The 25,056-nt window shown below is 34.8% G+C and overlaps 1 protein-coding gene across 1 annotated transcript in view; it reads left to right on the top strand.

Annotated features, from left to right (window-relative positions):
- The window catches only part of RELN (reelin), a 539,202-nt gene that overhangs the window by 185,342 nt on the left and 328,804 nt on the right, over positions 1-25,056 (top strand). The window contains exon 4 of the mRNA XM_003342005.3: positions 11,423-11,493. Coding sequence (XP_003342053.2) covers positions 11,423-11,493 — 71 coding nt within the window. The remainder of the gene's footprint in view (positions 1-11,422; positions 11,494-25,056) is intronic.

Below are 25,056 nucleotides of genomic sequence, written 5' to 3'. Positions count from 1 at the left end.
TTATCACAAATACATTCCTTCCTTAGAGTCCCTTTCCTTTTTTTAAGATGCAGTTTAAATGCCATCTTCTACATGAATTCCTACTTGTTCCCCTCACCTTTTGGTGTCCTCCCTTCCAAACAACCTTGTATTGGCTTACTTTGCAAAAGTTCTTATTAATGTTTTACTTATACTATATTTATTTTCACGATTATTTGTCTCCATTGCATGTAGGCATTGTTTTATTCTTTGTACCTCCAAATCATGAAGTAGCTTCTAGTACAGAAATCATCTATTTCTCTGAACTGTTGATCACTGGCTTGAGCTTAGGAAAGAAGCTCTGAAGCAAAGAAAAGTTGCCCAGGACTCAGCCATGAGGACTATGGAGATGGGGAGAAGAAATCCCCTTCTTGCCTTTGCTGATAAAGAAAGCCCTGCTCACATTCAAACAAGGAGCTGTTTCTTTCCTAGTTCCTCTTAAAATCCACAAATTGGATGAGTCTTTGCAATTCAATCACTCATCATCTTCAACACAACCCTCCCAGTCATGGACCATTAAACAGTGACCATGTCTTCTCAGAATGCATAATTTTCAGTGCCAAGTCAGGACATATATCTAGCTACATGGAAAATGACCCTTTCCAAATTAGGTCTTCACCCTGTAGTTTTATCAAATGGATTGATGAACTCAGTTGATTAGGGTTCCTCTGATGAACCTTCACCACATGTTATTATCCCCATTTCTTACAGGAAAAAAAAAACAAATATTCTATAAAATTAAGTAATCTGCCCATGATCGTATGACTAATCATCTGAAGCAATATGTAAACCTGTGTTTTCTGATTCCTAGTACTCTAGCCACAATATCACAATTCTAACTATCACCCTTTCAGCATCCTGCCACCTTGTCAGCATCTCTTATCTTTTTAACACTTTTTTGTTAGATGCCCAAAAACTTAACCACTGTTCATTTCCTTCCTATTACTTAAGAAGTGGTATCATAAACTAATTTACTAATATGTGTTAGTGCATTAATGTCTTACTTGTCCCCAAAATATTTTCATTTTAAAAGAGTCCCACTTGGAATGATCAATTAATGCCCCAAGAAAACATCTCCACTGGTAGACTTTGAGGCATGGTAGTCAGGAAGATACCAAAATTGGATTTAAATCATGTCCCCCCTTTTGGAGATTTCATCTTTGCCCAAATGTAGTCCTATAGCCTTCTGTAGATTGATAATTAGTCATTCTATAGACTGTCTTACTTATTTTGAAACTTTGAGAGCATAAATGTCTAAAATAAAAAGATTGATTCTTCTTAACATTTTAAAAATGTTTCAGGTAATTTGAGTTACATATACATTAATTTATATGTTATATGATGGCTACTTTAGTTGAACTAATTTTGCTAAAATGGCACTGTTTTTAAACATCAAAGGAATAAAAAGAGAATCTGAGTTTTCAATACCCACATAGAGCTTCTGCCTCCCCCCACTTAATCCACTGGTGATATCATAGGTATCACTCCTTTTTTATGTGACCTAATTTAAAGGGACAAGTATGAAAGTGCACACACTGCATTCAGCAGTTTTAAAAGAATTTACTCTTTATAACTCCAGGGATGTTAAAATTAGATAAAGAATTTAAAAACAAAATTTCCCTATTGGGAAGGGTAGATCTACTTGTTGGCACCATGTCAACTGAGAGACTACAGAAGCTTGTTCTATTATTTATTCTAATTGACTGGTTGTGCATTTACTGCAGTAATAAGCTGTGAGGAAGGGCCAAAAATGAAAATGTGATTTTCTTTAACATTAAGTATGTAACATTATAGTCAGAGCAAAGCAGGAAATATCATTTGAAGAACACTAGCTGTGTAAGAATGGTTTTCTTCTTTGCTGCTTTACCCAACTTGGAATTCTAATAGTATATTCTCACTGATGTGGACTTACAAAGTGATGGGATATCATTTTTATGCCACTGGATAGATTTTTTAAATGCATTACTCCAAAGAAATCTCAAGTACTAATTTTTCATGATGTATGTTTTGATTTTTTAAAATGTAGAATAAATTCTCCTTGACACAAAGGATTCTTGGCTTTTTATTTTTGTGTTCTCTTTATTTAACACAATGTTGTGCATGTTGAAAGTCTAAGTAAATATTTCTTGAATTGTTTATCACCTAAGCTCATTTGTAATAAAATGCTTCCTTTTGATTAGCTGAAATATCCCCAAATTAAATACTATGGCCTTACCTCTCTTGCAAAGTGAAGGATAATAAAGACAATTAGGATGTTTTGTTTGTTTTACTCAACTAATTAAAATGTGTTCCATGAGGAACCTGGTCTCTGATATGTTCTTGACTTTGAACCTTAGTATTTCTAACTGAAGTTTTCTTTCACTTCACAAGTATCTATCTACACATAAATTTTCTTTTCTATGAGTATTATTTGTAGCTCTAGACTTTAAATGAAGACATAAACAAAGAAACTTCATCATTTTCTATATTCTATGGGGTATCTGAACATTTTCTCTGGCTATCCCCCATGCCTGAAATGCTCTATGTCTTCAGCTTTTCCTACTGACCTCTCTGAGCTTCCTTGAAGTCATATCTGAAATCTCTTCTTTTTCTAGACTTCCCTGATCTCTCTTAATTCTAATGCCACTTCTCTCTTGATAATTTCCTACTTATGCTATATAACTTACTTTGCACATCGGTGTTTACATGCTATCTCCCTCATTATATCTTGAGCTCCTTATTGGCAGGGACTATATTTTGCCTCTTTCAGCATCCCTACATCATAGTACATTGCCTGGCACATAGTAGGCACTTAATAGATATTTATTGATTGAAAGTTACAAGACTTGCATAAGGTCACACAGTTAGCAATTGTCTATTGAATTCAGGTTTCCTGTTTCTAGTTCCAGTGTTCTATCTACTATGATAGTAACTGCTTTTCTTAAGAATTTTGCAAAACTTTGTGGTACAAACAAGGGATTTAGTCAAAGGAATAACCTCTGCCACTTTGAATGTGGCTGTGTGCAAGTCTTTTGCTATCTCAAGGTCCCAATTTCTTAATTCTTAAATTAATAGTTTAGACTAGATGGGTTTTTAAATCTTGTCCGTCTCCAAATCTCTGAGGTAGCTTCTATTATTATCTCCATTTTACAGATGAGAAAGGTAAAGTTAAGAAATGTCATGTGATTTTGTGATTTAAGAGTCACAAAGCTAGGTAAGTAGCTAACAGAGGATTCAAACTCATATTCGAACTCAGATTTTCCTCACTCTAAGTCCAGTGCTCTATTCAATAAGAAATATTTTTTCCAACAACCACTGGGCTACAAGATGACTCAGTCTCCCAAACAAAAAGTCTTTCTTCTGTCGTTTCCTGTATATTAAAACACTATCCCCTAATTACAATAACTACACCGAACTCTCTCATGGATCACAAATTCAGAAGTTAAAAAAAGGAGAAAGGGAGAGGATATCACATTTCTAATTTAGAGGCATTGCCCTTTATTGTCTGGTAACTGATTCTCATTAGGTCTATCCTGAAACACATCTACTCCAAATTCTCTAATGGGTAGTTAAATCATTGGTGGCTTTGTTGAAAGTCTCCATTTCTGGAAATGTATCCGATTCTTTAATCATTGAAATTTGCCTGGGCTGCTTAAGAGAAATAATATAGCTCTGGGTCTATTTTGATCATAGGGACCTGGATCTTTAGCTATACATAGGTGGGCAAAGAGGGTACAAAATCAAGCTGTACACAATATTCAATGCATTCATCGCTGTTCTTTTAATCAGATGACCCCACACCTACTATTTTATGATTCAAAAGAGCCCAAGTTTAATTACCCTCAGGCTTCTTTATGATGATTCTTTGTTCTTTCACAAAGAGAAATTTAAAGGGACTTTCAATTGATCCTAGATCAATAGTCTAATGTTGTTTTTTCAGGTCTATATGACCTAAGGTAGTTTTACAAGAAAGACCCTCTATAAATTTGAAAACAAACATCTTAGGGATCTAAGATGAATATTTTATCTGTAAATTAAACCTTGAATTTTATTATCAGTTGAGAATATGGTTAGAATTCTGGCCTTTAACTATCTTTCCTGTGTTGAGGGCATAATAGGAGCATGAGCAATATTGGGCCAAGTCAAATACATGGTCCCTCCAGTTTCTAACTGATAGTGTCACCAAGAGAGGCTTGTGACAGGATATGACTGCTAATTTTGGTGTCAACCTCCCAAAGATATAAGTGATGCACTCTAGTTATTTAAGTTCTCTGAGGGAAGGGACTTTTTGTGTAGATTTTTCCTGTCTTTGTATCCCCAGCAATTAGCACAGTGCCTGGCACATACTAAGCATTTAAGAAAATGCTTGTTCAGTGATTGATTGAGATCTGATTAAACAAGACTAACTTAATTAAGGCAATTCTGCATTATTGCACCCTAAATATATTATATGCTTACCCATGTCATGCTAGTCAGATAATTCTGTCTTGGGATATCTTATAGTGTTTATAAGCTTTAATTGAACTGTTCAATAGAGTATGAGAGCCTCTGCAACCATGAATTCAATTAACTAATCAATGAAAAGTTATTAAAGACCTATATTATGTGTCAGTCACTGAAGATTTCTACAGAAGGGCTGCTGAGGGAGAGACTCCACTTTTCCAACCAGGAATGTTTATTCATCTCCTCTTTATTGCCTTCCCCTGTCTTCCTGTATCTCTCCAGATCCCTTGGTTACTATGAACTTTCTCTATGCCATCTTGGAACAATAATTATCTAGCCTTTTCTCAAAGACCTCCAGAGATGAGATCTTTGGAATTATAGTTTGTCAATGATTTATCCAAAGTCAAAATGAATGGAAGTCACCACTTTTCTTTGTCCACCTATTTGTTTACTCCTTCATGTATCTTCTTAACAGACCCAAAATTGCCTCTCTCCTCAGACCACATTCACGTAATTAGTGATCCTGAACTTCAGCGCAGATTTCGCTAGCTTTTCCACCAGCAGCCACATCGTATTGCTAACTCAAAGAACGATGTTAGTGAGAGTTATTTAAGCTTTTTGATAATTACAATAGTTGATATTTATATAACATGTTTATCTTTGCAAATTCCCTTACATATTTTATTTCAGTTGAATCTCAAAGCCTCCTTCAGAGCTAGGTTCTGTTGTCATTCCTACTTTTCAAACAACCAAAACTGAAATTGAGAGGTTAAGTGACTTGGTGATTGGCACACAAAAAGTACATATTCAAGGTAGGATTCAAACTCAAGTCATGCTTGATCCATTGCTCTGTGATTTTTTCCAATTCAATAAATATTCATTAAATGCCAATTACAAGATCAATCAGATCATAGAATGTTAAAAAAGCTGGAATTGACAGTAGCATTTGTATACTACTTTCCAGTCCCTTTCCTTTCACAGATGAGGGACTCAAAACCAAAGTAGGAATATTACTTTGTTAGCAGCTTGGACACTGATGTGATACAGGTACCAGAAATGGCTATATACATGGATAGCTATAAGTCTTTCTCTGAGTTATATTCAGTCACTTTGACAATTCCAAATTGGGCATTTGCCCAAAAAGGAACACCTGTGAGTGCCAAGTCAGATAGTTACATTGGCTGTTTAGAATATCAAATAGGAACAATACCTCGCCACCAAGGAGACTGAGGTAATAGGAAAACCATTGGGCTGGAAATAGGCTTTGTTGGTTATCCTTCAGAATTCTTCCAGTGTAGGAGCCCAGAAACGGAATTATCTTGTCTGACTTATTTTGTGGTCACACAGTTGTACCAGCTTGACCCATTCTTGGCAGTCTTAGCAATCTTCCCTTTTTCTTCCCTTTCATAAAGTGTATGTTCTTAGCTCAGAGTCTAGGACTTTGGTCGCTTGCCCAGAAACCGGGTGGTCTCATTGGTGGCCCCAGAGTAATGAGATTTAATTGTGGAATCTTACATGTCTGTATGTTCTGTCAGGGTGAGAGGGCAATTGGGAATATTTTTTACATGGTGGGATCAACTAACAGATTGGCAACCTGAGACAAGTCTTGGCTCCTAGATTGCTGTCTTTAAATTAATGCTGAAATCATACCTTTCACATAGACATGAAAACAAAAGGAGGCAGCTAATGATGACCAACAGATATGGTTAGGGCCAACATAGTTAATTAATGGCCAGACCAGTCCTGGACCTCGGATCTCCTCACTCAACTTCCATTGCTTTTGACATTGTGAGATATATACAATTTGAGCTCAGAACAATGTATTGAACATTAAAAAAAACATGTTTACAAATGTGTTTACACTAAGACATACACAAATTCCCATTAATTCACCAGCAAACCAATAAGGTGATTTTTTTACTTTACATCTCTCTAAGGTCACCTTTGGAATTAGTGTGCTATTTTAGCTGTACTGTTTTTGTCTTGCCTAAGGATACCTCTGAGGCAGCCTCAAACATGCTTACCACTTAATAGAAAGGTATTTAAAACAGCAAAACCATTAAAGAGGTTTTCCTTGCGGAATTCTAGTGTTCTAAAAAGTTACTTTTGAAGAGTACATTTTCTTTTGCTTGGTTTGGGGAAAGGCATATCTAGACTACTAATTTACTTAAGAATAACCTGGCTGCTAGATGATAAATATCCTCAGGAATATCCAGCAACTATATTTATAGAATGATGAATTAAAGACTATAAGAAATAATCCAGTGAGACATAACAGTGGGTTTAACACTAGATCTAGAGTTGGATGAACCTGGATTCAAATGTGGCCTCAGAAACTTCCTAGTTGTATGACATTAGGCAAGTCACTTAAATCCAATTGCCTCACCCTTGCTGCTTTTCTGCCTTGTAAGACTGAGGGTAAGGGTTAAAAAAAAAAGGAAATGATCTAGTCCAAAACTTTAAATTTACACATGGGGAAATGAGCTCCAAAGAGGTTAAGGGATTTACCTTAAGTCTCATGAGTAAGAAATAGAGCAGAGCTTTGAACCTTAGGTTTTTGGCTCCAAATTAGTGTTTTACACCCTATGAGACAGCTATCTTGTGGTTCCTGCTGGTCCTGGAGTCAGAAAATCCTGAGTTCAAATCTAGCCTTGGATACTTACTGGTAGTGTGACCCCTGGGCAAGTAACTTAACCACTTTGCCTCAGTTTCTTCCATTATAAACTGGAGGCAATAGCAGTATCTACCTTATCTTAAGAATCAACTGAGAGTATTTCATAAAATACAATATTGTGCCTGATACTGTAATAGTGGAATTTGGTAGGGGAATGAACAAGAAGGAAACGTATAAAAATCAGATTTATTGTTTGGGAAAGGGAGGAAGGAAAAGGGGTTAGGAGAATTATTACAATTAATCTTAAACACTAATTTCTATAAATCTATCTCAACCTCTCTTATCTAAGCTAAATCAATAAGTTTCCCCAATAACCAAATCTTACAAGTGGAGTCCAATCAAATGGGCCAGGATCTTCAGATGAAAACTGTCCAAAACAGGTCCAGTGGATCCAAGTGAGTCCTCAGTCCTCTGTTCAAGCTGCCAGCAGCCAGTTCAAAAGATTCCTCTCTTCAGAGGGTATCATAGGCCATACTAGAACCTTTTAAGATAGGAATAATTTTTATCTCTAATTTCAATAGTACTTAAAATAATCAACAAATATTTATTAAATGTCTACCAAGTGATAATTAAGGATCGTTTTTTGCTCTTTTTATAGGCTACTTACATAATAAGCATTAAGGAAAACCTGCCTATTGAAATGTAACTTTAATCAAATTACTTGAAATTCTTACTCTTAAAGTAATTCCTTTTGGTTAAATAACTGTCTTCAGGAGACCCCTGTTAAAATGTATTTCTTAAGAGGAAGATGTTCCATTAACACTTCAGCATGTGGTCTTGCTCACACCTGAGTAGCATAAAAATTTATATATTAACATTTTTCAAGGGTAGAGATAGCATTGTGTAGGAGAGAACTTACAGTTAGGGCAACATGGGTTCATCCTGCTTTGTTGTCATGATCCTGGGCGAGTCATTTAATCTCTCTGCACATTGGGCAACTCACTATGACTTAATTATTAAATCTACTTGCTGACTGCCTCAGTGCAGGGAGTTCCCCACTCTGAGGAAACATCAATCCCACACTTTGCAGTAGATTTTCTAAAATTAAGTTTCTTTATTTTATTCATTTAGTTACTGATATTTTGTTGCCAAACCTTTTAATTTCTTCCACTATGACATCTTTCATAGACTTCTCTCCACTTACACATCCATCATTTTAGGATATCATAGCCTCTTTTCTGGATTATTACAATAACCCTCCTCTCAATTTGTCTTTCTACCTCTCATCTTTCCCTCCACCCACAAAGCTGCCCAAATAACCCTTTGTGACACATGTTTGTCCATGTCACATGCCCCCCCCAATTCAATAAACTCTAGTGGCTCGTTATCTACCAAGATCAAATGTGAAGTATCTTATTTGGGTTACCTTCCCATTCTTCTTACGTCTTTCTTCCTCAAACACTTTCCAATCCAGCTTTACTAACTCTTGCTTGCACATAACATTCCTTCTCCCAATCTGTTTCTAAAGCTTATAACATTGATGTCAAACTCAAAAAGAAATGGACCACTAATGCATATGTAAGGATTCCTGCAGGCCACTTATTTGACTTGGCAGACCACATATTAACATTATCTGTGTTGTTCTATTTTCCTTGATTTTATTAAATATTTCACATTTAAATTTGGATCTGGTTCAGGCTGTATACTTGACATCTCTGACCTGGAATCAATCAAGCCATCTTTCTCTCTCTGTCTCTATCTCTGTCTCCATCCCTCCCCCACCCCACCACTTTCCCACCTTTTTATAGTTGACTCAAGGTCTAACCTACTCGGGGAGATTTTTTTCTGTTCCCCTCCATGCCATATACTAGGAGTTTACCTTCTCTTTGAGTTTACCTTCTCTCTCAGAATTTACCTTGTACATGCTAATTCATCTCTATTTTCTTTTCCTCTCATTTTTGACATTTCCAGATAACATGTAGATACAATTTTAAAAAACACATTAACTTCTTAGAATTGATACTAAGGTTTGGTTCCAAGGCAGAAGACCAATAAAGGCTGGGGAATTTGGGTTGTGACTTGTCCAGGGTCACATAGGTAGGATGTATTTGGAGGCCAAATTCAAACTAAATACAATTTTAATAACCATTTTCTAATATTTCTCAATCTACTCTCTCCCTCCTACCCCTTCCCACTCCCCAAGATGGCAAGTAATGTGAGAATAGATTGTACATGCGTTATCATGCAAACCTTATTTCCATGTTTGTCAAATTGTGAAAGAAGACAAATATCACTTAAACTAGAGAAAAATTCATATAGGAAATAAATTGAAAAATGGTATGCTTTAATCTGCATTTAGACTCATTCAGTCCCATCAATGGTGATAGCTATAGTCATTTGGTGCATGTATATTTTCTCCCCCATTGGAATATGAACTCTTTGAGTAAAGGCATCATATCTCCAGGGCTTAGTGTGGCACCTGGCACTTAGTAAATGCTTAATAAAAGCCTATTGATTGACAGTTAGGATTTTGCAGGTATTACTTCATGATCACTGAGTTAGAAAAAGTAAATAAAGATATCCCCATTTTGAAGACAAGTTTAAGTATCAGACATTTGTTCAAGGTCATCAAACTAGTAAGGAGCAGAGCTAGAACTCAAACCCAGATCTCCAGAGAAGTCCTGATCTACCTCTACACCCACGACATCAAAAGTCCCTCCTAAGAGTCAATATTCTTTTTCTTCAAAGCCTGGCACTTCACATAGAAGTCACAACTGGTTTCAATTCTAGTAAAGGCAATTCCTATTATTGTCATTAAATAGCTTCTCTTCTCTGGTTCATGTTATTATTACAGGTGATATCTGTGACACTACTCAGGAAAATAACTTAATTTCTCATTTCTCCCTTTAAATTTCAGAGAAAGTGCCCAACTGCAGTGATAGAGGGAGTGAATTTCTGATTAATTTATGAAATTATTAGGTGGGAGCAGGCACACCCAGTTCATTGGGGAAAAACTATGGGGGCAGCAGTAAATAATGCTTCAATCAAACTTTGATAAGGCACAAAGAGTATGGAGTCAAATAGCAAAGAATGTATAGAGACAAAATGATACAGTGGTTCAGAGGCAGATATGAGACAGGAATGGGGTAGTAGAAGAAGGCAGGCAGTGTGGGAAGGAAGGAGACACAGAAAGTTGCTCATGAAACCATGGATAAGAATGAGGAGCACTTGACAACATAGACCCAGATAGAGATGAAAGAAATTGAGAAAAGGAGCTTGGGATCTTATTGTTACAGGGTTTTGGTGCAGGAAAGATAAGCTCTTATCCAGGACACTTTGGGATTGGTTTATTAACACATATCCACATCTTCTCAAAGTTATCAGCAACTTTGATGTTCTGCTGATCTTACTGTGGATTTCTGGAGCTTATCTGAGGCTTGCAAAGCATGTTAGTGAGCAGGACCCAAAGGTCCTCACAGCTAGATCTAGTAGACTTCCACTATTTCAGCATATATTCACAGGTTGTGATGTCTAGTTAACATAAGATACAATCCAGAAAGTAGCTATTATGCTCTTTTGATCTATAAGATAGTATATAAGTGACTTCGACATTTCCCTCTGCAATCTTATTTCCTGCTAATATTATTTTGGCCAGTAGCTAGGTGGCACAGTGCATAGAGTGGACCTGGAGTCAGGAGGATGAGTTGAAATCCAGTCTGAGACACTTACTAGCATGTGTGACCCTGGGAAAGTCACTAAAATTTTGTTTTCTTCATCTATAAAATGGGCATGGCAAATTACTCCAAAGTTTTTACCAAGAAAACCCCACTAGGACCATAAAGAGTTATACAGGGCTTAAAAATGATTTAACAATATCAAATTGTTACTTTATACTGGCAACTCATAAACTTACTCTAGTAACTAGAAAGGGGAGAGGTAGTTAGGAGAACAGAACAAGATACATTTATAACACAGGGAATTTCCTCATCTGGTATACTCTGTACCTATGTTACCTCACGTTCAATCTCTAAGCCTATCTAAATTTAATCTCCATCAAAATCTTACTTCAGAGTTTCTTAATGGTATAAAGTGAATCTTGGGTTCTTATAGACTACTTCTGGGCCCTATCAACTCTGGTTGATAGGTAGGTCTTATTACATGGAAAAATCCTCAAGTTTTCACTCCTTGAAGTAGAGTGGGCTTTTCATCAAAAGGTTAACTATTAGTTATCATCATATTCATGTAGATTCTGTTCTTGGATATGGAAAGAAACCACAGAAATTTTAGAGTATTAAATCTTTTTAGTCATTTATTTAATTTAAACTGAAACTCATTGCAAACTTTGAACTCTTTCCTCTTTGTCTCCAGGGCTACAGCTACTCACAGAGGCCAAGTTATATTTAAGGATGCCTTAGCCCAGCAGTTGTGTGAACAAGGAGGTAAGAGTTACTGAACTTTAATGAATTTCAACTATTTTATCTGTCTCCACATTATAAGTGGAAGATGTTGCAGTCTTGAGCACAGAGGGAATATGTTATTAATATTGCTTGATGATGTTGAGAGAAGTTGATATTAGGGGCTTTAAATATATTATGGATTATGGATTCATTTTCTTTTCTGCTCATACATAATGTTATAAATATGTCTCATACATACATGCACACAAGACAGATGAAAATTCTTCATGCTGCTGATGTCATTTGACATCTGATAAGAACTTGGCATTGATCATTTCATTGGTTTTTAAGAGAAGTTCAGACTGTAAAAAGGTTAAATATGCAGATCATAACATAAGAAGGAAATAATAGTTTCTAAAGACAATTTGCAATATTATTCTGATGAAGTCTTTCATTATGTTAGAAATGAGCATTTTAATATAAACTGGTTATCACCCCAAGACAGAGTTCAATTTACCACTCAAATTCCATCACAGTTTTGTCACTTGCTAAAATTTGATCACTATACACTTATTCATAGTTATTCTTGCTAGATTTGTTTTATTCATGCTATCTCTATTTTATACTAATTCATTTTATGGGTAGTAATTACCCAATTTCTATATGAACATGGTAATGCTTCATTAGTCTACAAGAGGGGGACAATTCACACTAGCTTCCTGGCTTGTGATATCAAATATACACACAGACACATTAAAAGGAAATATTAACTGACAGAAAACCTCTAAGGTGCATTTGAATTCAGGGCTCTCTATAGCCGCTTAATCCTTAAAGCATCCTGATTTAAGCATCTTTACATAAGATTATATTTCCAGTGACCAACTAGTCAACTGACTTTTGATTTGAAATGACCAAAAATATTAAAATTTTTGTTGATATGTGATTATGTATAAGTCAATACTTGAACTTACTGTAGTGGTAAAGGAAAAAGGAACAATATCATTAATTACTGAAAACCTAGCAAACAAGTTTGAATTAGGAAAATGCAGCAACAAATTCAACAAAATACCACAAATAAATTAATATAGTTTTTTTATTGGATCAAGAAAGTAAAAACTAAATAGTAGAAACAATAAAAGCAAAAATAAATATTTTGTTGTCAATGCAGCAAAACTAAGTGGTGTTCTCATATTCTTATCCATGTCCACATATCTCTACAGTCTTAAAATTCTGCTCATGTTTTGTGAAGATAATGTTAACAATGTTCTTTATAGTTTCTTCTGTTATTTTTCATAAAACAACATTTTCTTGCTTTTACAAGTCTCAAATTATTTTAAAAGAATATAAATTATCTTTACATTGCAAAATTTTCTAAATGAATAATTTAAATGAGTTTTTAAATTTTAAATTATTTTGTTGATTAATTTTTGAATGATTAAATATACTAAGAAATTAATGTTAAATAAATTTTCTAAATTATTTTCTAAATCATCCAAAACATCAGATGTCAGACAACATTAGATGTTCTAAAAAGCTTTGATTCTGCTCCAATAATAATTTTACCTCCAAAAAGCACTTTATGGTTTACAAAGTGCTTTACTCACAATAACTCTCTAAAATATTTAGTTCAAATATTATGATTTTACACATGAAACTATTATATCATAGCTAATTCAAATAACTTATCTTGGGTTCTATTTAAGCATAATAAGCCTTGGATTCTAATCTAAGCCTCTCTTTCCTCCAAGTCTAACTCTCCATATTGACTATATAAACAGTAATTTTCTCATATCAGTTTCAAGACTGTCACTGGAGATAAAAAGTTAACTACAACCCAAACTCTACTGTCAAGGATTAGATCCTTAAGGGTCTGGGGGAGGGGAGAACCTATATACAAAGAACTTTGGCAAAAGAGATAATGTGGTAAGTTCAAAGGGTTCCAACAAAATTCCTTGAACAATTTTGAGACAAAGAGCTTGCTTACAGTTAGGGTTGGATGAATGAGCAGGGAAAAATTTGTGGAAAATATAGTGTTTCATTTTATGTAATCTGATGTTAATTAATTTTATTTGAATGGAGGAGGATTGAGAACACCAGCAAGTATGCTTAGGGTAAAATAAAAAACAATGGTGGCTAAGCAGGTCAAAATGTCTGTGCCTGTCAGCACTGAGGGAGGTAGGCATACACTAGTCTTGGTGAGACAGGTAGACCTAGAATAAAAAAAGAGATTTATTATTGTATATGTAACCCCAACCCCAAAACTCACTGGTGTAGGACTCTCCTTATTGATAGATATTAATCTCCTTAGTCTTTTTTTCCCCTTCAAGTAATCTCTTATGGTCCTTTCATTTATGAATATTACAAGGAATGGGTACCAATAGTATAAGCAAATATTCTCTATTATTGAGAAAAGGTTTATATAACTTTGTAATTATCAAAAAAGAGCAATTACTAAAAATGCATATAAATGAGATGTAGATCTTGCCATGTGGACCTGAAATGGAGTTGGTCTGACCCATCTACCCTCTAAACAAGAGAGATCAAATGTGCCCCAAAGGTACTTATCACTCAGTGACTTCAAGACTACTGAAGGAATCTAGTCTCTTGCCTCTTGCTAGTTTTGCCCCTAAAGCAGCACATTTATCTCCAGCTGTACCAATGGGCTTTGGGACTAGGGCTCATATATAAATGAATCTTGTCTTTAATCGTTTGAATTTGGGAACCTGTTCTATTGTATACCTAATATTGAAGTTGGGATAACTTTAGAAGTGGCATGTCATAACTAATTGGTCACTGAACTTGGGAGTCAGAAGAATGTTCATTCAAATCATGTCTGAGATACTTGATAGTCTATGACCTTGGACAATTAACTTCTCTGTGCCTCAGTTTCTTTGCACATAAAATGGGAAGGTGTATAGACTTGATGGCCTCTACATTCTATTCTAACTCTAAATCAGTGATTTATGATTTATTATCCTATCAGGGAAAAATCGGAAAAACCAATAAGGGAAAACAATTTTGGCCAATCAGAAAAAAATTTCTCTCACTGAGATGTTTCATGCTAATACAGTTGACATTGTGATAGTCTAATTAACAAGGCAACATATGACAGACATGTTATTATAAAGATAATATAAACCAAGATAGTAGTTATACAATACTCATATATCTGGTGTTACCTAGAAGATGTAATTCCAATTATGCCTCAGCTAGATTAAAAAAATAATTTTGTATGAAAGGGAATAATACTTTCTTGAATTCAGATATTCCACAAAATAAGAATATGCTACATTTTATGATAAGTATAACTTTTTATAATATCCTCACTATTTTTACCAAGGTATTCAATTTGTTTTCAAATGAAGTAGTATGATCTATCCTTTTAGGTTGTAATGTTTTGCTATGTTATAAACCAGTTGTATCAAACTCATAAAAAATGGGAGCTGCCAAATCATGCTTCAGGGTCCCAATGGGCCACATGTTGACTTAGTTTTAAAGTGTAATATTATCTGTGTTTTACTGTATTTTAATTTATTTTGCTAAATAATTCCCAATTGCATTTTAATCTGGTTCAGGGTACCTTTGGGAATGCTGTGGACTATAGGCATCCCACCATGTGTTTGAAACCTCTTGCAGACAAGGGATAGCTTATATAAATAAATTAATGAATGAAAATTAATTTATTAAGCATTTACTATGTGCTTAGCCCATGTTAATCACTGAGGATACAAAAAGGAAAAGTATAAGCCCTTGCTTTCAAGGGGCTCATATTCTGATTGAAAAAGTGTCACCCTAGGACATAGACTAAGGTCTAGAAGATGACAGACCCAGGGTATTTAGGCTACAACAATAGCTCAGATAACCTTGCCCAGGGATCTGGAGAGATTTAAATTGGGGCTGGAGTAAAACCTGGAGGACTTTAGGAATCAGTTACAAGACAGGTGATATGACTTGGTGATTCTCCATTTCACTAGAAGAATTAGGGTTAAAGACTACCTTTCATGTTATGTCATCAGTCATGGTTCTGACTGGACTGGGTAAAGTACAAGCTAAGAGAGGTCTTCCCTCTTTTCCTTCCTGCCATGGTAACTAGTTTCTTATAACCACTTGTCTCAAGTGGATTCTGGGCAAATGAGAGGATAAAGGAGGAAAGGTTCCTGAACCTTGTGAGGCTTGAAGAAAGTAACTAACTTAAAGTCTCACATTATCAAGGGAAACATAGGAGAAACTAAATCAATTTATTAAAAAATTCAAAGAGCCAAATTTGATTAAAAAAAAAGAACTTGTGATCTTTTATGTCTTCGATATAAAAGTAGAGAGTAAATGACTTCTTAGAAATAGAATGATATACCCTGGTAGACAATTATAGATCCCTAATATGTCTGTATACACATATTTACATAAAAAACTTAATGATTATCAAAAAGAGAAATCATAAACAACTAAAAAGTGTGACTATTTTCCCAAAGTGGAGAATGGTATTTCCTTAAACCTGTCACAAACTTCAAAATGTCTGTTGGCTAAAGAAAATAATCATTAATGAAAACATTTAACCTCACTGGAGATTTTTTTAGGATAGAGGGTTCTAACTACTCACTGCTCTTATAAGGTATGTAGGCTTCAGAAATTAAAGGAAATCCACTTTTTTAAAACTTAGAAATAACTCGTATTCATAAGGGAAGTTTAAGATTTATAAAATGCTTGCCTCAAGGCAATTCTACGAGCTAAGTAGTGTGTTTATCCTCATTTTATAGAGGAGCAAACTGAGATTTAACCTAGTGTGTATGAGTTTAGACTTAAAACTAGGATTCTGGACTTGAAGTCATTCCATTCTACCACCCTCATCTAAAAGGGTCCAAGATGGGTGGCTTAAGTTGGAATTCCCAAGAAAGTATTTTAGAAAGGACCATTTAGCGTCTCACTAGCAGCGAAATAAACAAATCTCTACTAGAGCTGTGCCTCCAAAGACAGTGTTGTTTAGACAGTGTTTATATGAATGCACCAGAAGTTTTCAACTTGTATAGTGTTACCCATAAAGATGGAAATCTAAAAACTTTCCATTGTAAACATTTCTGTGTGTATATGTGTGTGTATATAGTATCCATAGTCATATAAGCCAAAAACTCTTGATTTTTCTGATTTGCAGTCCAGCTTTCTAGGAACTATCCCTATGGCATAATCCCATTTAAAAGTAGATAACTAAGTCTTTGATTCATATTCTCATGGACAAAAGGAAAGAAATTAGCACTTGAAAATTCAGTAATTGTGAAGGCAGAAAAGGTAAAGTATTTGTGTAATCCTTTATAAATAGACTTTTTGTAAAATTCTCAAGAAAAAAGGACACTACATTGACAGATTAGAAAGATAAAGGGAAAGGGAAATGAAGGAAATATGGCATATTAAGAGAATGACTGTACTATTTGTAATAGATAATGGAGTAAAATAAAGAATAATTCCATGATGTGCAACCTTATTAAGCCAATCTCTTTAAAAATGTATTTGAAGTAAAAAACTGATCTTAAAAATGTTTATAGAGAAGTATATGCTGGTATAAACTAATGATGTTAAAGCTACTCACTATTTTTCTATGATGATAGAATTCAGAATTTTACATCTGAAATGGACCTCAGATAATTCTAGCTCAACATACTCATTTTCCAGATGAGAAAACTGAACCTCAAGAATTAACTTGTCTGTTAGTATGACAATCAAGGTTTTTAAAATCCTACTTAGTCCAAAAAGATAATAAATGGCATGTATATACCTATCCTTTAGTGTGGGAGCTACTTGGCACATTTCACAACTACATACATAAATGGTTGCACAAGGCCAGATGGTTGGACTCCATGGCCTGACAGCCATTGTGTCCTGCAGAGTCCTCAAAGGCTATGTATAATTTGCAAATGGCTCTAGAATCCTCTGCTGTTGGTTGAGTGATAGTGTATAGAAAGAGAAACAAATGCCTCCTCCATCTGGAGAACAGAGGTCAGCTTGAGTAGTAACCAATTCATTATTAGAAAATGTTGACTTTTGTCTCTAAGCTAAACTCTTGGCTTTGCCCTAAATCACCATCACAATAATGAACAAAGAACTTGAGAAATGTAGATTGTGTATGCCAACTAAAAGTTCATTGAATCGTAATGATATATAATGTATGAACCTCATTCACATCTAACTTTTAGATTTTGTCATCATTTGGATGGGGAAAGCTAAAGTTTACTCTCATACTAAATCTGAGAGAAGGGCTTGACAGAAAACAAATTGGCCAAGTGAACAAGATGGAAGTGGGGAGCTTTTAAACTTTGCAAATTCCAACAGATTATCAAGTACAATATACATAATGTGAATTAAATATAGTTCCTTATTGCCAAACAAATTTGACATGATCTTTATTTGGAATCATTTGTTTAATTTCTATGATGGCATTCCCATGAACATTCTCTCAACAATTCATGCTTTTCCCAAAGCAGATTCATCTTTTTCAATTTGTCAGAAGGGGATGTTACTATGTCTACTTGAATTGATAAATGTATATGCCTTAGTCGCTCAATATCCCTTGAAATTTCTTTGAATGCCAAAGGCTAAGGAAATGGATGCTTTCCCTAATTTTTACAAGTTTACTAATCTAAAATCATGAAAATTCAATTCAACAAATGTTTTGGATAGTCTCTGGGTATTCTGGAAGGAACAAACAAAGGCAGGAACTAACCATTTATTAAGTACCTACTGTGTTCCAGGTACCACACTAAGCACAAATATCTCTACAACATTGTGAAAATAGGTGTTATTATTTGCAGTTTTGTAAACTGAAGCAGTCAGAAGCTGTTACTTGTATAGGACCACACAGCCAAAAAGTGTCTGGGACGGACTGGTTTTAAATTCAAGTCAAGCTTCCTAAATCCACTGCATCACCTAGTCATATCTCAGTTACGAAACTTTAATGACACATACTCTACTCTTCAAGGCGCTTACTCTCTAATAGAAGGGATATGCCCTTCAAACAAGTCTTATGATTTACTACAGAGAATAGTTCCAGATCACTGCAGTAGGTTTGTGGAAAATGGGTTTTCTTAGAACAGACAATATTGCAATGAATAATAATGTTTTAATTCATTACAACAAATTCATCTCAACATTTATTAAGTACTTCCCATATATAAGACGCTAAGATTAAAAAGACAAATATAAAAGTCTTCCAAGAACTTATATAACTCATACAAGAAAGGCAAGCCATCTAAGTTGAGATGCCCAGGGAGATGAAGAAGGGAATGTGGAAAGAGAGATTCAAGGCAAATGTTACACTAGGCTAATCAGCACCAGATAGACAAAAAAATAAATTGGTCCCTTGAGGGGGTTGGGATAGGTCCATGATTCAGTTGACAGAGAGTTCTCATCAGGATTTAGATTAGATCATCTCCTTGCTTTGGCAGAAGGAGGAAAGTGTTCTCTGATTGTTTGAGAGGTTCCTGTTGAATTAATCTAGAAAAAAAGGCTTGCGTCCAGACTTACACAACAGGACTGACCCCAACAATATAGATAAAGGCTAATGTTTCAATTTGGAAGAATGGGCTAGGAATCTTTCTCAGGATTGATTTTCCACTTCTGGTGCTATAGAGAAGGAGATACCATTTAGTAGTTTTATATGGATTACAGGGGATTTCTAGCATGGAAGGTTTCAGGCTTAGGCAATTTCACGAAGGGATGGGTAAGAAATATCTAGATCAGAAACATCCTGTCATCAATTTCTCCCGTATAAAAGTTTTCTGGAATATCACAAATGTTCTAAATGCACAAAAGAGTTGAGATAGCACTATGAACATTTTCAATAAAATAGAGGTTATTTTCAGCAGGGAAAAGTGCAGATTTAAAAAAAAGAAGTAGGTGTCAGCATGGATTTTCATAAACAGAAAGACAAGCAGGCATGGAGGCCTTAGAGGATGGCATGAGACTGGACAATGAAGAATAATCCATTTTGGAAGAATATAGGATAATTGAAAGGACTCAATTAGGTTAACATATGTGACTAAAAGAAGTAAGATCTGGCAATCACTAAAGTGGAAGATGCACTTTAGGGCTCCTAGCAAAATAGGCACTTATCTCAGTGTCGCCAGTGGTAAACAAAGGGTGTTTGGGTTAGTGTATTTACATTGATATGATTTAAAATATAATTAGATAGTCTTCATTTCCAAGAGTATATACATTTTAATGTGTCAGCTTTATGCAGTTTAAAGGTCAAAATGCTGAGATTTATACCTGAAAAGAATTTGACATTGAATTCTTTGAAAAACAGAATAAAGATGTCTTCATACGAAGTATTATGCTATTTGGTTGATTTGCCTATATTCTGAAGAGATAAATGTAAATTCATTCCTATGCAGTTATATGGGTCAGCAGGAATATTATAAACACATAAAAATCATAGCTTTGTTTTGTTTTTTGAAAATAAACTTCTTGAAAATATAAGAGAGAAGAGTATAATTTGATATGAGGATTTTTAAATACTTAACATAGTGGTTGTCCAAAATTATGTTAGCTAATATTCATCATTATTAACAACATTAACTGTGCCTCCACCACCTTGGCTAGATCATTAAATATCATGAGTTAATGTAAACCTTAGATGGTCCATCTGCTGTCTCATTCTCACTGAATGACCAGCCAACCTTTTTTTCGGGTCATATGTGTCCTTGACAATACTCTTTATGCCAGTTCTCACTTAACAGTCATCACTGGCAACATGCTGCAGTCTACTTGGGTCTGCCATGTGTCTTTCCACTTCCTTTCATTCTAAATCTTATTTGTAAATCTTTATTCTTCTGTGTGCAACTGAAGAGAATCAGTAAGAAAATATTGATGTTAAAAAAGAGAGACTTTTGAGGAAGTGAGCTGTTTGGGATGATTTCACCAGTGCCCAGATTGATCCAGCTTATCTCTTCCTCTTAGTGCTGGACTCAGGTCACAAGCTTTTTTCATTTCTTGGTCCCAATTCACATATACTTGATCTCCAGGTTGTTTCTCTCTATAAACTAAGCCAGAATGACTTCAAGATTATCCAAATTAAGTTAATGTTCATGGACCAAGAACTGTATGATAATTATTTTAGTTCATTTTCAACACTTCACTGTCTCTGTGAAAGCCAAAAGGACCCACCAATCCAAGTGCCATTTTGTGATTTTTGTCCTTTTCACAGGATTCTGTGTTCTCTGCCCCCACCTCTTCACTTGGTGGGTACTCTTCTTATGATGAGCCAGCTGCATGCATTTAATCAAGCTGTTGCTTCAACAGTAGATAAAAATACTTTTTGCAAGCCATCTTTGCAACCTTTCCAGCTTTGTAGAACTCCTTTGGTTTATTCTCCACTGGCCAAAGCCTTTGAGCACGGTTAGTCTTCTCCATATCATGATCAGTCAAGGGAATGAAATTCAGGATGTGAGACTTAATTCTAGGTTGGAGCAGGGAAATATCAGAATGAGAGTAAATGAGGGGGACAAGGAGAAGAGCCAAAGTTGATTACTAGGGAAGAAAAAGGAAAGCAATGTGAGAACAGTCAATTAAGTGGAAGAGGAGGCACATACAGAAGATTACAAATTTTTTGAAGGCAAGATCCAGTGAAGTTCCCTGTACAGTGGCTTATTCCTAGAAGATATCCATCAACTATTAGTGAATTCAATTCAGATTTATCCTACAGTTTTCTATCAAGGTTAGTCAAGCCACAAATGTTGCCACTCTTTCTCCAGGTTGGGTTTCTGGAATGTCTTTAGGTGTTTGATCAGAAGGTCAAGAGTGGATGACACCCTGTCCCATAAGAGGAGTCATTTTTCACCACAGAGGCAGCCAACCCAATCACCAGTAGAGCTTGTGCTTATCTGAACGGCTTTCCCTCACTGCTCTGACAGTTCTTTGCTGGCCATATGTTGCTTGGGCTTCGGACTGTGCTACAGCTGCTGCTCCTCCTCCCTCTCTCTTACCAGGCCCTGTCTCCTTAAAACTCCCAAAGGCCCAGGAAGCATTTTAGAGAAGGGAATCAGTGGTTCACTGAACCCTGATCATACATTCTAAAGATTTATTTTGATTTTACTTTGATTCCACCCATTTGAAAATATGAGAGATGATCATTACATTAAGTGTCAAAAATCAAGAAAGGCAAAGATTTCATCCCAACCTTAATCCATAGCCCCGTCTATAATTTAACTTGTTTGAAATATTAAGCAGTCTTTCATACTAATCATAAGTATATTCTTGAACACATTGAAAACTATTTCTACTCTAAATTTATAACATTTTGGAGGCTTAATTATCATACTTGAAGGTCAAACTGTGCTGTATTGCAATAAAATACAAAAAAGTAATAAAGGAATTATTCCTGGGGAGATGAAAGTCTAGGTTCATAGCTCATTAAATGGTAACTTCACAGACCGTGTCTAATTTGTCATATTTAGCTCGGGAAGTTTAATACATTTGAATTACAAATTAGATGAAGGGATACCTGAGGCAAAAAAAGTACTATGGGTCTTTGAAACTATAGAAATTTGGAAGGTATAGTTCCTTTAGCATGATATTTTATTTGTAAGATTTTCCTGTTATTATACTTGCCTAACTCTAATGCTGATCTGAAGAAAATAATTAGTGATATTAACACAAAGCTGGTTAGCTGCTTCTTATTTGATCTGAGATTCAATGAGTTGTTACACCTCCCTTCTTGTTTTTTGCAGAGTATAGCCAAGACCTAAATCCTTTTTATTGATGACTAATTTGCTAAAATTGAGCAGTATTGTTGTGGAATACATAACCACGTAAAGTAGAATTTGCTTCATGATGTCAGTTCAAAGAAAAACTGATAAAATGTATAGTCTTTCATATGACTACAAATGGTATTTCTTTTTGATGATCCTTAGACAGATTGCCATGACTCATTTGAGGTTCATGTATATTACCTTCTGAGAGCATATATATATATATATTCTTCCACTATTAACATATGATTTAGCCCTTGAGTACCAGTTGAAAATCATATTATTTTTCTATACAACTTTGTGTAAAAAGGTATAAAACAATATACTATACTATTCTTCAAATTAGTATTTGTACAGTTCTCTAGGGGATTGACTAGCAAAAACTACATAAATTGTAGTTGTAATCTCTGATATCCAAATGAAGTAAGACCATTGTAGAGTCACATTCCTTTTAGGCTTTTCTTCCTCAGTCTTCAAAACAAAGCCACCATCTCTTCATACTATGCCTTAAATAGAACCGAAAATATGATTGATTTATATTTTGAGATTAAGGATAAAAAGTAGTCTACCATAAATGCAAACTTTCTATCATCATAAAAATAAAAATAGTTAATTTAGTTATTTTAAAGTATTCTCCATTCGATTCAATTTGGGTCTTAAAGGGGAATCAGAGTATCATAGCTTTAGAGCTGGAGGTGACCCTAGAGGTCACTTAGTACAACTTCCTAATTTTACCGATAAGGAAACTGAGACTCAGAGAGGTGAAAATAACTTACCTGGGATCACAGATGTAGGAAGTAGCAGAGCTAGAATATAATCAAATACTCTCATTTCCAAATCTCTTCTCTTTTCAAATATAATTTTCTGCTTCTACTCATTGCTTTTTCTAAATTGTGATAAGTGTTAGATAAAGTTGCACTTAATAGAATAGAAATAAAAGGTGTTTTTATATACAGTGGTTGAAGTATCATTTTGTAGAAGACTGTAAAATGGTATTTACTAATGGGCTATAAAAACTATTTAATAAAAATAGAATTGTGTCCCTTGTGGATTTTTTATTGAGAAGTGATATTTTTAAAAAATTTAATATGCATGTTATTTTTTTTGCTTCATTTACAATGATCAGTGACTAATAATTCCCATACTCCTTTGACCTTGCTTTTAGACTAATGATTGTGAATCCTCTTTTAAAGAGATCAGAAAAAGACACATCCTGCTCTGGAATATTTTGAACCTAAATTCATATCCCCTCTTTAATCTTATTCATTACTCTGTTTCCTTTAGACATGAACCATTGGTGTTTGTTTTTTTCATACCGGCTTCATTTAATAATATATGCCTTTATGCCTTGTCTACTAAATTATCTTTTCTTCAATTACCTGAAATAAAACTATGAAAGACTTTTTAAAAAAGGATATCTTATGGACTGGAAAATATCAAGAAAGAATTATTAAAGATTGTATTAACATGTAATCTGGAAAAGAAAACTATAATAAAAAATTTAAAGGCTATCTTGTGATCATTTGTAAATTCTTTTGAGAATAGCACAACTGAGTGAAAAGGATTATTGCTACTTACTTTTCAAAACAAATTCTAAAGTGCTTCCTAAAACCAAAGATTCATTGTTTCATGTAATCCCCAAACGCATTGGTTTTTTTTTTAATCCATTTTTTTTACTTTTTGTGTTTGATAGGAAAATGTAAACCTAATCTTTGAATCATTGCAGTAATGCGAAATTATCTATCTCTGGCCAAAATTTGAATCAAGCTTGGTCCACCTGAAATGCTGATCTCTGTCCTCTGAAACTCTGTTTAAGGACCACCTGTTATATATGGCCTTTTCTTGATCCCTCTACTTATTAGTGCCCCCTCCCAAACACTTTTTATTGATTTTGCACAATTTTATCAGAGCATTTGCTGTTTCTCCTCAATAGATTATAAACTCCTGGAGAACAGTAACAGGTTTTTATTCTTCTGAATATTTCTAGCCCCTAGTGCAGTATTTGGTGCTTATGAATACTATCTACAGGATCACTAGTGTCTGTTGCTAATAATCCCAATAGTCATTTTTCTGAGTTTATTCATGTTGGCATCTCTGCAACTTTTGACACTGCTGGCCAGACCTTCCTTTTGTTTACTCTCAGCTGCCTGGATTTTGATGGTACTGCTTTGTTCCTCATGGGCCCTTTCCTGTTCTCTTTCTATATTCTCGCTATGATCTACTCAATTCCTATATGTTCCCACTATCACCATTATCCCATATCTACACATACAGTTCTCATCTCTCCTGAACCCTAGTTCTTTATCTACAACTGCCTATTGGACATCTTGACTTCAGTGTCTCATAGACATCAAACTCAATTTGACTAAAACTGAATTTATTAACTTTTTTCCAACCCTAATTCTCCTCCTCGATACCCTATTTTTGAATAGAGTACCAACATTCTCCTATTCACCCAGAATTTATGACATGCCTGAAATGTGGTTCAGGGAAATAGGTAGTATATTGTGGATGAAGTACTGGGTCTGGAGTCAGAAAGACTCATCTCTCTGAGTGACAAATCCAGCCTCATCTACTTACTGGTTGTGTGATCCTAGATAGCACTTAACCCTGTTGGCCTCGGTTTCTTCTTCTGTAAAATGAGCTGGAGAAGGAAATGGCAATCCACTTCAATATCTTTGCCAAGAAAACCCCAGATGGAGTCATGAAGAGTCAAACATGACTGAAAAATGACAGAATTATATGCTTAGAACTGTGTTAGGAACTATGGAAATACAAGAACAAAAAAGAAATTTTCTCTGTGTTTATAAAGCTACATCCTATTAGGGAAGTGACAAAAAATGCTATCCATCTATTAGAGATATAAGGTATT

Source organism: Monodelphis domestica, chromosome 5, assembly GCF_027887165.1.
Source record: "Monodelphis domestica isolate mMonDom1 chromosome 5, mMonDom1.pri, whole genome shotgun sequence".
Taxonomy (NCBI): domain Eukaryota; kingdom Metazoa; phylum Chordata; class Mammalia; order Didelphimorphia; family Didelphidae; genus Monodelphis; species Monodelphis domestica.
This window is presented reverse-complemented; position numbering and strand designations above follow the sequence as displayed.